The 15512-nt window shown below is 38.1% G+C and overlaps 1 protein-coding gene across 1 annotated transcript in view; it reads right to left on the bottom strand.

Annotated features, from left to right (window-relative positions):
* LOC121294127 (disintegrin and metalloproteinase domain-containing protein 33-like) overlaps positions 1 to 15263 on the bottom strand; it is a 96621-nt gene extending 81358 nt beyond the window's left edge. Inside the window, exon 1 of the mRNA XM_041217711.1 lies at positions 15078 to 15263. Coding sequence (XP_041073645.1) covers positions 15078 to 15210 — 133 coding nt within the window. The 5' untranslated portion in view covers positions 15211 to 15263. The remainder of the gene's footprint in view (positions 1 to 15077) is intronic.
* Between the last annotated feature and the right edge of the window lie 249 nt (positions 15264 to 15512).

The raw sequence follows: 15512 nt of genomic DNA, 5'->3' as shown, positions 1-15512 counted from the left end.
ACCAGGTGAGTGGGGCTCCACTCCCTCCAGAAGCAGCTGACTGCACCCCAAAAGGGCTGTTGTCGGGAGGACCTTAGAATTCTGCCACTTTCCAGTCCGGATTGTAGGGGTCCCATGGGCAGCATTTGTTAACATGGGATCAACCGTGACACAGGTGCATCCAGAGTGGGTTCCACTGGAGCCCACATCCATCCAGCTCCGTACGGTTACGGGGGAACTGGTGCTTATGAAGGGGAGGGGGACCATGGCAATTCAGGTGGCGGGCCAGACAGTACACCACACCATCTGGGTAGCAGCTGTCCAGGATCCCTGCATTTTTGGCCTGGACTTCCTGCACTACACAGGTGGTTAGTTAGACAAAGGGACATTACACTCACAATGGGGCCCGGCTCTGGCCTTAGCATATACAGAAAGGTCAGACTACCCCCCAAGACAGCTGGTCCGCGACCGGGACCCCTTTGGCCACCGCATGCAAACAGCCGGTGACGGGGCCCCCTGGAACAACAGCAGCCAAGCCAGAGAGGGGTCTGATGCCACAGCTGTGAGGGGCTTGGCAAAGAACAGCAGGACAAGCTGTGGGAGCAATTGCTAGAGTACAAGGACAGCTTTGCTGCCACTGAGGAGGGAGTTGGACAGACATATCTGGTACAGCATCACATAGATACGGGAATACCACACCTATCAAGCTGCAACCCTGCCACCTGCCACTGGCATGCCAGAAGGCTGCAGAGAAAATATGGAGGAAAATGAGTACAGCCGGTCTGATCGAGCCCTCGGACGGCCTCTGGACGTAAGGTTACTATGGGAGCTTTTTCTTTGATTATCTAACAGGAACTAACAGAGCTAGTTTGACATATGAGAGCTACTACATGCTCTCTTGATCCTATTCCTACAAAACTATTAAAAGAAGTTCTTGGTGTTAATATCCACATTAAAAAAAAAAAAAAAAAAAAAAAAATATATATATATATATATATATATATATATATATATATATATATATATATATATATATATATATAAATGGTTCACTTTCCTTGGTATAGTTCCCTCAGCACTTAAGGTAGCTGTGGTAAAGTCTATGCTTAAGAAACACAATTTGGACCCTAAACTCCTCAATAACTGTAGGCCAATCTCCAACCTACCATTCTTAGATAAGGTTCTAGCGAGAGTTGTTGCAATTCAATTACAAACATTTTTAAGTCTTAATGGTATATTTGAGAAGTTTCAGTCTGGTTTTCGTGCTGCACATAGCACCGAGCGGGCCCTTGTCAGAGTTGTGAATGATCTACTGATAAGCTCTGACTCAGGCTTTCCATCAGTATTAATTCTTCTTGATGTAAGTGTTGTCTTTGATACTGTAGACCATTCCATCCTACTGAACTGTCTTGATAGCACAGTAGGACTATCTGGCCTTGTCCTATCCTGGTTCATATCTTATCTTTCTGATAGGTTTCAGTTTGTCTCTATTGAGAAGGTAAAATCGGCATTATCGGAAGTTGTCTGCGATATTCCATAGGGCTCCTTTCCAGGTCCCTTGTTGTTTTTATTATATATGCTACCGTTAGGTGCCATTATCCGCAGACATGGAGTGAACTTCCATTGCTATGCAGATGATACCCAGCTATATTTGTCCCTAAAGCCAAGTATTATTTACTACTTGCATTGCCACAGAATTTTCTAATGTTGAATTCAGACAAAACAGAGGTTATGCTAGTGGGGTCACAGAACCAACTAAAAGGAAATGTGTTATTACATGAACTCAGCCTTTGCAATCTCTCATCAAATTAAGAGTTTGGAGGTCATCTTTCATCCTGATCTATAATTTGAGACTCATATTAGGGAAGTTACTAAAGTACATTTTTATCAAATGAGAAATATAGCCAAATATAGCCAAATATAGCCAAAATTATTTCCGTATGTGATGTCGCCAGACTAATGTATGCCTTTGTTTCATCTAGAATTGATTATTGCAATGCATTTTTTTTCTGGTGTCCCAAAACGTGTGGTATCCCGCTCAGAATACCGCTGCTAGAATTCTGACTAAAACCAGCAAATGTGAACATATTACCCCTGTTTTTGCCTCTTTACACTGGCTCCCTGTGCAGTATAAAATTGATTTAAAGGTTTTGCTGTTAACTTACAAGTCCCTGAATAGATTAGAGCCTACTTATGTGCAGGGGTTACTGACCACGTATCCTCCAAACCGCACTCTGAGGTCACAGGATGTGGAGCTGCTGGTTATTCCTAGGGTCAACAAAAGCAACACGAGAGGGAGGGCTTTTTCTTGTAGAGCTCTTAAATTATGGAATGCTCTGCCTTTGTTTGTCAGGGAAGCTGGGACCATTACAATTTTCAAGTCAAGACTAAATTTATAAAATGCATTTTTTATCTCAGTGGGTTTTAATGTAACGTTAAAATTGCTGCTTTTGTATTATTATGTGTATACTGTTATTTAAATGGTCTGACTTTGGCAGTTGTATGTGTGACATGTTATACAAATGTATTGTGCTTTTTTTTTAAAGCGCTATATAAATGCAATAAATAAAATAAATAAATACAGCCCCCAGCAGAAGAGGGGCTGCTGTCCCAAACTTGACAGCCACTGGCATCCTGGAGAGGATCAGGGAGGTGGTCTACCGGGTTCAACTACAGATTGTCCCCCTACAGAGGACAGGACCCAGCAGCTCCTGTCTCCCCTTTGCCTGACAGTCTCCTTTCCCCACTTGTTCCCCCTTTCATCCCTGTTTCTCCTCTACCAGGATGTTCCAGTTCTCTACTGTACAAAGGAGCCAGCTCTCTTGTACAGTGGTATCAGCTCTATGCTTTTGTGTAAGACGTCCCGGGTTTGCGCCCACCCTCCGCCTGTGTGGATTGCTTCGCCCTATGTGATGCACCTGCCTGCGTTAACCGAGATCACTACATTGGTGTAGAGTGGGATGCAGGTACCCCGACACACACTCATCGGACTGTAGCCTGGTGAGCAAGTCCGAGACAGACTTGAGGTTGGCAGGGAAGAGTGTAGCATGCATAGGGAAAGGCAAGAAAGCCTGCTCTTTTGTACGGCGGTATCGGCGCTATGCTTTAGTGCGAGAGGGCCTGGTTCGCGTCCCCAACCTGTGTGATGCGCCTGCCTGCGTTAACCAAAATCACTACAACATGTATATATATTTTTAATTAAAATACATGTGTACTAGTGCTAGGGAGAATGACAGGTAATATTTCTGGAATTAATTAAATATCTAGAACCCCTTTTTAAAGCATGGTTTCCTCAGAACATTTTGAATGTGATCTTGAAGCTGCTTAGACTAAAACTGTTTTGTTGTCGCTGCTTCAACTCTTCACATGAGGAGAATTGCTGTAAAACAGCAACAGAAATTTTTCATTATTCATTATGGGGATTTCCACTCAAACCAAGGTACTACATTCGCTGGTAGTACATAGAGTTGTAGTTAAAGATAAATGTAAGTGGAGAAATGTTCAATTTAGGTCAAGCAGGAATGACTGTATTAAACAAACACACAAAGCACCATGTGAGATGTTGTGCACTCTCTGGAAAGCCTAGTGTATCTCTGCCCTAAAGTGTCAGTGATATATGCAATCTAAACAAGGCATGCCTCCTATGGTAATCCTTCAAGCACTTGTTCCATCTGGCACTACTGCGCTGGTAGCATTCATTAGAAAACTAGGAGGGGTGTAATATGCAAGGAGCCCTGGAACGATCCCCTGAGGTGATCTGCACCTGCCAATGTCTACTCCTCAAGTCAGTATTAAAACTGAATCAGTGAGCGGAATGTAGTTAAGTATGATTTGCACAGAACTGCTGGGATCCTGAAGTCTCCTACCTTCTGTCTTAAGTCTGTCTCCACTTGATTTCCAAATCTGTCTGCTGGCCCTGGTTTCTGTGCAGAGTTTAAAGTATTGGTATGGATTAACTCTATCAACCCCTTTTAAGATTAAAAGGCTTCTGTCAAACTGCTTTGTGTCCCACTCTTGACTTGGTTTACAAGATAGCATCTAGTTTTTTCAGGTTTGAAATGTCTGTAAGCAAAGAACAATGAATTCAGATAATTTACTGTACTGTGGTACAAACAGTCAATTGGGTGTGGCTGTCCAATTTAAGAGAAAGCCGCCTAACCAGCATATTATATATGATACCTTCTGTGATGCCTGACTTACAGTATGGGGCACACTGTAATTCAAGAAGCTTTGCCAATAAGAACTCATCATTGCTACCTCAGAATCATCATTAGGCTGGATTAGAGCTACGTACAGGACTGCCTGCTGTGTCCAGTGGAACTGCCATTAATTCCAATGGAAAAGTCCTCTTCGAAGATCTCATCAGAATTTTTTTTTTTTTTTTTTTTTTCATCCAGCATATTTTCTGGTTTCATACAGCACACATGTTACACATGAACCTAAACCTAACAAAACTTGTTAAAGTACATTTTACCCTTCCCCACCGTCCTTACCAGGTAGCAAGTATCACATATTGTTGCCTAAGTTCTTGCTCTGTCTGACTCTAAAGGGGAGGGGCATAATAAGTTACATTTATTAAAGGCAGGTTTAATAAATACCTAACAGGTATACCCCTCCCCCTGACTGAACCAAATGAGTGGTTGCTTCTATTATTCTATTAACTGTTAAATATGTATAATAAATAAATACTTACAATATATTTAATAAATCCTAATACACAATCATTATAAAACAAACAACATACAAATATGCGTGTCTAACAAATAATAAAACATCAAGCAAGCACAAGATAAACAATTCATAAAATACTTCCCCTTTATTTTTACCTTTTGGTGCTGCCCTGACTACAGGAAGTCAGCACAGAGGTAAGTATCAAAAGACCCCTCACACAAGATGGCATTTTTTTTTTACTTCCTCCCACAAAATGGAGGACAGCGCTAACCTATCCAGCTCAGCTAAGTTAAACAATTTTACAGCATATTCTGGATTCTACCGAGTCAACGCTCGTTTGAATGATCGTCTACCCCAACTTTTAGCTTAAAGTCAAATTTTCACCATTAATTTCTGTTTTTTAATAACCATGCACAAATAATGCCTGAGGGAAGATATTGCAGCTCACATTAATAGAAAAAAAAAAAAAAAAAAAAAAAACTGCCTAGAAGTAGTTTCTCTGTACATTAAATGATTCAGGATTAAGGTTATCTTCTGTTAAGACAATGAAGATGTGGAGTTTGTCCATTTTGGATGCAGATGATACAGACTCCGCAGTCTGATTGATTACGCTTTTCTGTTGTTACACAACAATCCGTATTTTTTTTCTTTATTTTTATTCACTTGTATTTTTTTTGTTTCACTACAATTGGTTGTAACCCCAGCATGTAGTGTCAGTATCAGAGTCTGTGTGTGTATATATATATATATATATATATATATATATATATACATATAAGATATCTATAATATATATGCTATATATATATCTATATACACACCTTTCTTGATGTTGTAACAACAAAAGCACAAAACCCATTAACCCTTTTTCCTTCTTTCCAGAAGCACCTCTACTGCTTGACAATAAATTACACACAACAGGTTTTCTTTTGTTGTGGGTTCAGTTATACTTGTTTTAAAAGTTACAGTATTTAATTAAAGTACATTTAAAAGAACAGTCCGAACAAGTCCATTGCTGGTTTTACAGTGTGAAGAACCTTGCTCCATCACAGACAAGTAAATGTTTTTAACTGAGTAGATAAAGGGAAATGGTTAATGAGGGGAAAAAAAAAAAAAACTTTTCCAAAAAAAAAGGATGTAAAAAATGCACATAAAGGTAATAATCTTTAAACCCACAGTCATACAGAAATCCCTCAAGATCTATTATTTCAACATGCACTTTTCCAATAAATTTTTCACCACATTATATAACTGGCTGAAACAAATCCCTATAGGTTGATGGTTTCCTTCCTCCTGCAGAAAACAGTGTAATGCAAGCAGCAGCTGTTTCTATACTGCAGCATATGTAAGTGAACAATCACAAAGGCAGAAGTTTTTATTGATGATTTTGGCACCTGCTCATGTTAATGATGTCAATAGTAACAGACAGCAGGGAGTTCTTCAATGGAGGCTCTGATAAATGAAGTCCACATGTGTTCTGAATAACCTGTGCAGTAGAACTCTCAACTTAAATGAGGGACAACACAAGGTTATAAAGACAAAGGCTTCAAATGCTCTACATACAGTGGCTTGCGAAAGTATTGACCCCCCTTGGCATTTCTCCTATTTTGATGCCTTACAACCTGGAATTTTGATTAATTAATTGATGCTGCCACCACCATGCGTCACTGTGGGGATGGTGTTCTCGGGGTGATGAGAGGTGTTGGGTTTGCGCCAGACATAACGTTTTCCTTGATGGCCAAAAAGCTCAATTTTAGTCTCATCTGACCAGAGTACCTTCTCCCATATGTTTGGGGAGTCTCCCACATGCCTTTTGACGAACACCAAATGTGTTTGCTTATTTTTTTCTTTAAGCAATGGCTTTTTTCAGGCCACTCTTCCGTAAAGCCCAGCTCTGTGGAGTGTACGGCTTAAAGTGGTCCTATGGACAGATACTCCAATCTCCGCTGTGGAGCTTTGCAGCTCCTTCAGGGTTATCTTTGGTCTCTTTGTTGCCTCTCTGATTAATGCCCTCCTTGCCTGGTCCGTGAGTTTTGGTGAGCGGCCCTCTCTTGCCAGGTTTGTTTTTGGTGCCGTATTCTTTCCATTTTTTAATAGTGGCTTTAATGGTGCTCCGTGGGATGTTCAAAGTTTCGGATATTTTTTTATAACCCAACCCTGATCTGTACTTCTCCACAACTTTGTCCCTGACCTGTTTGGAGAGCTCCTTGGTCTTCATGGTGCCACTTGATTGGTGGTGCCCCTTGCTTAGTGGTGTTGCAGACTCTGGGGCCTTTCAGAACAGGTGTATATATATACTAAGATCATGTGACAGATCATGTGACACTTAGATTGCATACAGGTGGACTTTATTTAACTAATTATGTGACTTCTGAAGGTAATTGGTTGCACCAGATCTTATTTAGAGGCTTAATAGCAAAGGGGGTGAAAACGTATGCACGCGCCACTTTTCCGTTATTTATTTTTTAGAATTTTTTGAAACAAGTTATTTTTTTCATTTCACTTCACCAATTTGGACTATTTTGTGTATGTTCATTACATGAAATCCAAATAAAAATCAATTTTAATTCCAGGTTGTAAGGCAACAAAATAGGAAAAATGCCAGGGGGGTCAATACTTTCGCAAGCCACTGTACAATGGCTTAAGATGCATGTGAAGATTACATTTATTTCCAAGCACATGTTGTAACAGTCTCGAACAGCTTCCAGTTTTATCAGATCCCACATTGTCAACTGATGGTAAAAGTAGGGAATCGGAAGACAGTTTGTTGCACTGGCAGTTCATCCAAAAATGTACTGCATGCATAATTCTTTATTTCATTGAACTACGCCAAGTCTAGAGAAAGTTAAACGACAACTTTGTATAGGTATGAAACATCAGAGTTATCTTGAGTGATGTGTTCTTATTGTTTTTTTAGATTCACTTTGTATCATTTTCTGCTTCAGTCATCACATGTTGGTGACTTAAAAAAGTTTTAAAAAAGTGTGTAGCCTCTACGACTAGAGTCTATATACAGTACCTCTAGTACTCCAGTGTGTAACCATTATCCTGTCCCCCAGCGACACTTTTCCCCTTGTGGGTGTAATAAAAAAACTACATAGAACAAATGTGATATTTCTTGCATCAATTTAATACACTCTTTAGTTTCATAAAGTCGCCAGATTGTGACAAGAAGAATACATTAGTTAAGACAGCTCTTGATATTGCAGGCCAAAAACAAGTTGCTTCGAAGACCAAAATGTCTTACTTAATTTTGGAATTAGATGGATGAACTTGTTTGAGAATAAGGGCATACATTACAGAAAGTGGAGAGTCACAATGGATTTTTTTTTAATTAATAAACTGTGCCAGGGGTTTATTATCCTCTCCAACCATGTGTTCTGATTAGTCTCCCCTCTTAAAGCTTTCTAGGAAGCTCAAAATAACACTATTAAAAGCTTATCTTTCTCCCATTAAATATCACTGAAAACTTTACATGTATTGCTGCTATAGTCTCATCATATACTGTAGTGTCTTGCACCTAGTTTTCTAAGGTAGCAAGCACAAAAAGAAAAAAAAAGGTGATGGACTCTGCCTGTTCACAATAGTACATTACATTTTTATTTTTATTTTATTACAGTAGGAGAAACAAGTAATGTATGAGGGAGTTAATCTTTAAAGCCATCTTCACAAAGATTACATGATGCTCAAATTGTCATACAAGCACAGTTTACTGTTTATTTATAAAGCACTCTTGAGCCATGATGCATCCCCTGCATGATATGCCATACACACTGATGGCATATCACAGAGCAAGTTTAGAACACTGCACGATCTATACATTCCAAAAGTGAAAGACGTCTTCCAAAACATATTTATACTGAAACTATCACCACATCTTTCCATAAGTATACCCAGCTGGTACATAGAAACTCCAGCACAGGTTTACAGTATTCATATAACTACAGTAATGTAATCTTACCCAAGTACTGAAATTGAAAACACTATTCAACAATAAATAAAGAAATAAATACTTGGAACTTGCCCCAGTGGAAAGTACACAGTAAAAGGTACTGGTTAGAATTTCCATTCTGTTCTATTTGTATTTCTTCAAAATCTCCTAGTCATTTTGGAGGTGCAATAAAACTCTCACTTGTGTGTCAGTATTATTGGACAATAACCACACACACTTCCAGTGCTTGCAAATTGTTCCTTATGGAATAAAGCATTTTCATATTGTTTTCACTTCCCTTAACTTTTCATTACGCTATGCACAATCATTCTGAGTGTTCCTTACTGCAAATAAGTTTGTATTTTGTGTTTCTTTTTAAAGTTTTTATATACCGCTAGTATCTCTACATAAGGAATCACCAGCACTGTCTATTGCACAGCAGTGTATTGCCAGTAAAACATAACAGAATTTGATCCAAAGTGGCAGATCACTAGATGGCGCTATCTCATATTTTTTAAGAGCCAGCGCCATCTAGTTCTTTTACGGCAGTCAGTTAGGATGAAAAAAAAAAACCAACACAAATGGTGTTTTATTACTTGGCCACAAGAACCACTCAGAATTAGTAGAAGGACACTAAGAAAAATACAGAATTCACAGAGGGTGCAATGAAATGGGTCCAACATAAAACCAAACACTATTTAATACCAGAACCAAAGAGTTAAACCAAATCCTTAATGGAAAACCATATGGTACATAGATCATAAACAGTATAAGAACCCACTTGGAGGCTAACGGTTATCTTTAAAACTGAATGAGATTATGATACATTTATTGTATATATATATAGTATATATATACATTGGATATATATATACATTGGAATTCAACAGACACTGGAATGGAATGGCTGCCACACATGTAGAGATACTGATTTAAGAAAAAATTTGCAGTGGTCTCTTAATTTTTTCCAGAGCTACACACACACACACACACACACACAAACACACAGAGCTCTGGAAAAAATTAAGAGACCACTGCAAATTTTTCTTAAATCAGCATCTCTGCATGTATGGCAGCCATTCCATTCCAGTGTCTGTTGAATTCCAACACAGGCACACCTCATTCTACTGAATCAGATACTGATTAGGGGATCACCTGAACCAAATCTTATTTAACGAGGAAAAGTATAAAAACCACTCCTGTGGTCATCACTATCCTCTTGCAATAGGACCAGCTGGTTGGCAAAACAGTGCTAGTAGTACCTCAAAAGTAATTGGAATCAAAAAATAACTATTAACCATGCCCAAAGAGTTGAAAAGGAAAGTTTTGAGTGAGGAAAAGAAGGGTTCAATTCTGGCTTTACTGGTAGAGGGATACAGTGAGCATCGGGTTGCTTCCATCCTTAAAATTTCAAAGACGGCTGTTCATAAGAACAAGGTCAAGCAGCACACATTAGGGACAACAAAGCTACAGACCGGCAGAGGGCGAAAACGACTCTCCACTGAACGGGATGACCACCAACTCATTTGAATGTCACTCAGCAAACGTAGGATGACATCAAGTGACCTAAAAAAAGAATGGCAAATGGCAGCTGGGGTGAAGTGCACGGCGAGGACAGTTCGAAACAGGCTCCTAGGGGCAGGGCTGAAGTCGTGCAAAGCTATAAAAAAGCCCTTCATCAATGAGAAGCAAAGAAGAGCCAGGCTGAGGTTTGCAAAAGACCATAAGGATTGAACCGTAGAGGACTGGAGTAAGGTCATCTTCTCTGATGAGTCCAATTTTCAGCTTTGCCCAACATCTGGTCATCTAATGGTTAGACGGAGACCTGGAGAGGCCTACAAGCCACAGTGTCTCGCACCCACTGTGAAATGTGGTGGAAGATGGATGATGATCTGGGGGTGCTTCAGCAAGGCTGGAATCGGGCAGATTTGTCTTTGTGAAGGACGCATGAATCAAACCAAGTACAAGGTTGTCCTGGAAGAAAACTTGCTTCCTTCTGCTCTGACAATGTTCACCAACTCTGATGATTGTTTTTTCCAGCAGGACAATGCTCCATGCCACTCAGCCAGGTCAATCAAGGTGTGGATGGAGGACCACCAGATCAAGACCCTGTCATGGCCAGCCCAATCTCCAGACCTGAACCCCATTGAAAACCTCTGGAACGTGATCAAGAGGAAGATGGATGGTCACAAGCCATCAAACAAAGCCGAGCTGCTTGAATTTTTGTGCCAGGAGTGGCATAAAGTCACCCAACATCAATGTGAAAGACTGGTGGGCAGCATTCCAAGATGCATGAAAGCTGTGATTGAAAATCAGGGTTATTCCACCAAATATTGATTTCTGAACTCTTCCTAAGTTAAAACATTAGTATTGTGTTGTTTAAAAATGAATATGAACTTATTTTCTTTGCATTATTCGAGGTCTGACAACACTGCATCTTTTTTGTTATTTTGACCAGTTGTCATTTTCTGCAAATAAATGCTCTAAATGACAATATTTTTATCTGGAATTTGGGAGAAATGTTGTCAGTAGTTTATAGAATAAAACAAAAATGTTCATTTTACCCAAACACATACCTATAAATAGTAAAACCAGAGAAACTGATAATTTTGCAGTGGTCTCATATTTTTTTTCCAGAGCTGTGTATATATATATATATATATATATATATATATATATATATATATATATATATATATATATATATATATATATATATACATATATATATATATACACAGTGGCTCTCAAAAGTATTCACCACCTTGGACTTTTCCACATTTTATTGTGTTACAACATGGAATCAAAATGGATTTAATTAGTAGTTTTTGCCACTGATCAACACAAAAAAAGTCCATAATGTCAAAGTGAAAAATAAAATCTACAAATTGTTCTAAATTAATTACAAATACAAAACAGAAAATAATTGATTGCTTAAGTATTCACCGCCTTGAGTCAATATTTGGGAGCAATTACAGCCATGTGTCTACTTGGACAAGTCTCTACCAGCTTTGCACATCTGGACACTGCAATTTTTGCCCATTCTTCTTTGCAAAATTGCTCAAGCTCCGTCAAGTTGGATGGGGACCTTTAGTGAACAGCAATTTTCAACTCTTTCCACATATTCTCAATTGGATTGAGGTCCGGGCTTTGACTGGGCCACTCCAGGACATCAACCTTTTTGTTTTTAAGCCACTCCAGTGTGGCTTTGGCTGTATGTTTGGAGTCATTGTCCTGCTAGAAGATGAATCTTCTCCCAATCCCTGGTCTCTTGCAGACTTCAGCGGGTTTTCCTCCAGGATTTCTCTGTACTTTACTGCATCCACTTTGCCCTCTATTTTCACTAGCTTTCCAGGCCCTGTTGCAGAGAAGCATCCTCATAGCATGATGCTGCCACCACCATGTTTCACGGTAGGGGTGGTGTTCTCAGGATGATGTGCGGTGTTAGGCTTGTGCCAAACATAGCGCTTAGTGTTGAGGTCAAAAAGCTTTTGGTCTCATCACACCATAGAATCTTCTCCACTTGGTCTCAGAGTCTCCCACATGCCCTTCTGGCAAACTCTAGCTGAGATTTGATATGATTTTTTTTTTTTAACAATGGCTTTCTTTTTGCCACTCTCCCATAAAGGCAGGTTTTGTGAAGCACCCGGGCTATTGTTGCAGTATGCACAGTGTCTCCCAGCTCAACCGTGGAAGACTGTAACTCCTTTAGAGTTGCCATAGGCCTCTTGGTGACCTCCCTGACTAGTGCCCTTCTCCCCTGGATACTCAGTTTTTGAGGACGGCCTGTTCTAGACAGATTCACAGTTGTGCCATATTCTCTCCAGTTCTTAATAATGGACTTTACTGTGCTCCAGGGGATATTCAATGCCTTGGAAATATTCTTATATCCTACCCCCGATTGGTGCTTTTGAAGAACCTTATTCCAGATTTGCTTTGAATGTTCCTTCGTCATCATGATGTAGTTTTTATTAGGAAATGTACTAACCGACTGTGGGACCTCCCAGAGACAGGTGTATTTAATCTGAAATCATGTGAAACACCTTAATTGCACACAGGTGGACTCCATTCAACTAATTAAGTGACTTCTAAAGACACTTGGTTGCATGTTATTGCAAAGGGGCTGAATACTTATGCAATCAAGTATATTTAGTTTTACATTTGTAATTAATTTAGAACAATTTGTAGATTTTATTTTTCACTTTGACATTATGGACTTTTTTGTGTTGATCATTGGCAAACACTCCTAATTAAATTAAATTTTGAATACATGTTGTAACACAATAAAATGTGGAAAAGTCCAAGGGGAGTGAATACTTTTGAGTGCATATAGAAAATCTATACCCCCTTGAACTTTTTTCACATTTTGTTATGTCAGTGCCTCACAGTTTCATGAATTTAAATGAAGATTCCACTTATGCTGATCTACACACCATACTCCACACTGTTAAGGGGAACAAAGTTTTTATTGAGAAAAAAATTATATATTAAAAATACAAAACTGAAAGATCATAATTGGATAAGTCTCTAACATTTTGATTTCATTTTGCTGCTGGGTTGTTAACTTAGAATTTTACATACTGCTACAATACATACCGGTGTAGTGTTATAAAGTGGTACATCGTCACAATGTGGTACCTATGTAATGTTAGAAAGTTGTATGCTGTAACATTGAAAGTGATACACTATGAGATTTTGGTACAGGTGCAATCAATTGAGATGTGATGTGTGTTAATATTGTCAAACATAGTATATTTACCATTATTTTTTGCAAACCATTATTTTCACAAACTTAAACTGGAAACAGACAATCAATTTCTCAAAAAATGAAAACAAACAAACAAAAAAAAAAAACAATTCACGATGAACAAGACAAAATGAGAAGTCCATCGCAAAGTTGCATATGTAAAAATAAATGTACAACACCTATGTATTGCATATGATACATATTTGCATACCATTTTCTTAATGGTGGAAAAATACGACAAATTGAATTAAAAAAGATAACAGCATAGCGTACCAGATTTAAATGGGCACTTCCATACTTTATAAGCGGAAGTTGTTTAGGCACGTGCGAGCAAGCGCAGTGCGCTGGTACCACTTTTTATAAGCGTACGTGAAAGTAACACTACACCGAATTTAAAAGTATGTACTATGCAGTCCACGTGTCGACTCTTTTGGCATGTGATATTTTCAGAATCATACTGTTCTGAATACTTCTGTTGAAAATATAGCACTGTACCAACAAAACCACTACAGTACATCTAAATGGAAGCCTATTTGTTTTAAAACAGTCCTATGTATTTTTGATATTGCATCTTTTTTTTTTTGTGTTGCCTGAAAAACAAACAAGGGTTGGAAAGGACCAAAATTAAACAATCAGAGATGCGTCACACCCGTTTAACCATCACTGTAGTCAAAATTGTATAGGGTCGGATATGTGAGTGCTGACTGTAGTACATTATGCAGATGAAAAATGTTTTCACTGTTAGGTTCTGCCCTTTTTAATTTATAATTACATTTTAGTCACACAATCATTGTGATATACCAGCAGGAGCTTGCAGCATTTACTATATGTATGTGTAACAGACAAATAACAGATTGGAAATAGACAGCATTTAATTCAGTCCATATTAACCAGTGTTAAACAAAATATGATTGCCACTCCTCTTTACACAGAAGAGACAGTTGGTCTAAATGTGGTGGGACAATAAAGTTTTATCTTTGACAAGCATATCTATATATAGTATTACTCTAACGTAATCAGTGGTGAAAATCAGACATTGCGTGACATTAGCTATACAATTAACCTTCTTTTTAAAATCTAATGGATTTTTTAAAATTTATTTTTTATCCATTCTAATGGTGAGAATCGCCGACGGCAGTCTTACTTATACAAATACAGTACAGAACACAATCTTTCGAGTTAGCTCACACAAATGGCATGCGCTATATTTTGGTTTAGTCTTGACACCCCTGACCGCAAGTCTCTCAACATCTTTACCTCATATTAAGTTAGCAGAGCCCTGTTTTCACTGGGATCACTACGGATCTGTGAAAACATGGTTATTATTATTTTCATTTTACTTCAGATATACTATTTGCTGTTAGGGTTATACGGTAAAGGTCGTTTGAAAAGGATCCAAAAACTGCCAATACTCCTCCTTTTATGGAGATAAAAGTACAGTATGGTAGTGCAAAGATTTGAAAATAAATTTCCTCAGAACTTTTATATATATATATATATATATATATATATATATATATATATATATATATATATATATATATATATATATATATATATCCACACATTATTATTATTATTATTATTATTATTATTATTATTATTATTATTATTATTATTATTATTATTATTTAAGAAGTGTACATTTAATAGGAACGTACTTAACCGGGTACTTAATGTCGCAACTGTATAAGTTAGGACTGCAAGACTAAACTTTCTTCAAAGTACTTTTAGGTTCGGTTTACTTACCTTGGTTTATGAGATCCCCTTTCACAGTTTCCAGTAAAATGTTCAGTAGTAGCAGTTGTACAAATAATGTTAGATAATACACGCATTGTGTTTGGTTTATCCTGGCGTTTTTCTGCCTGTGTTTGCTGTACATCCCTGTTCCTCTACGTACCGTTAGCCCTCTCCTGCTCTAGCTCTCACACCAGTGATTTCTTCAGTCTATTCTAGTTGAAGAATTTGAGAGCCGGTCCGGCAGCATGAAAAACAAGAACTGGATCGCGAGCCTCGCATTTTCATACATAGTACGGCAGTTTATTCAGAGAGGCAGCATAATATATTATTATTATTATTATTATTATTATTATTATTATTATTATTATTATTATTATTATTATTATTATTATTATTCAGCAGACATTGATGTATTCATTTAGTTTGGTGTGTGTGTGTGTGTGT

Source organism: Polyodon spathula, chromosome 2 (genome assembly GCF_017654505.1).
Source record: "Polyodon spathula isolate WHYD16114869_AA chromosome 2, ASM1765450v1, whole genome shotgun sequence".
Taxonomy (NCBI): domain Eukaryota; kingdom Metazoa; phylum Chordata; class Actinopteri; order Acipenseriformes; family Polyodontidae; genus Polyodon; species Polyodon spathula.
The sequence above is the reverse complement of the archived record's forward strand: the minus strand, read 5'-3'. Positions and strand labels throughout refer to the sequence as shown.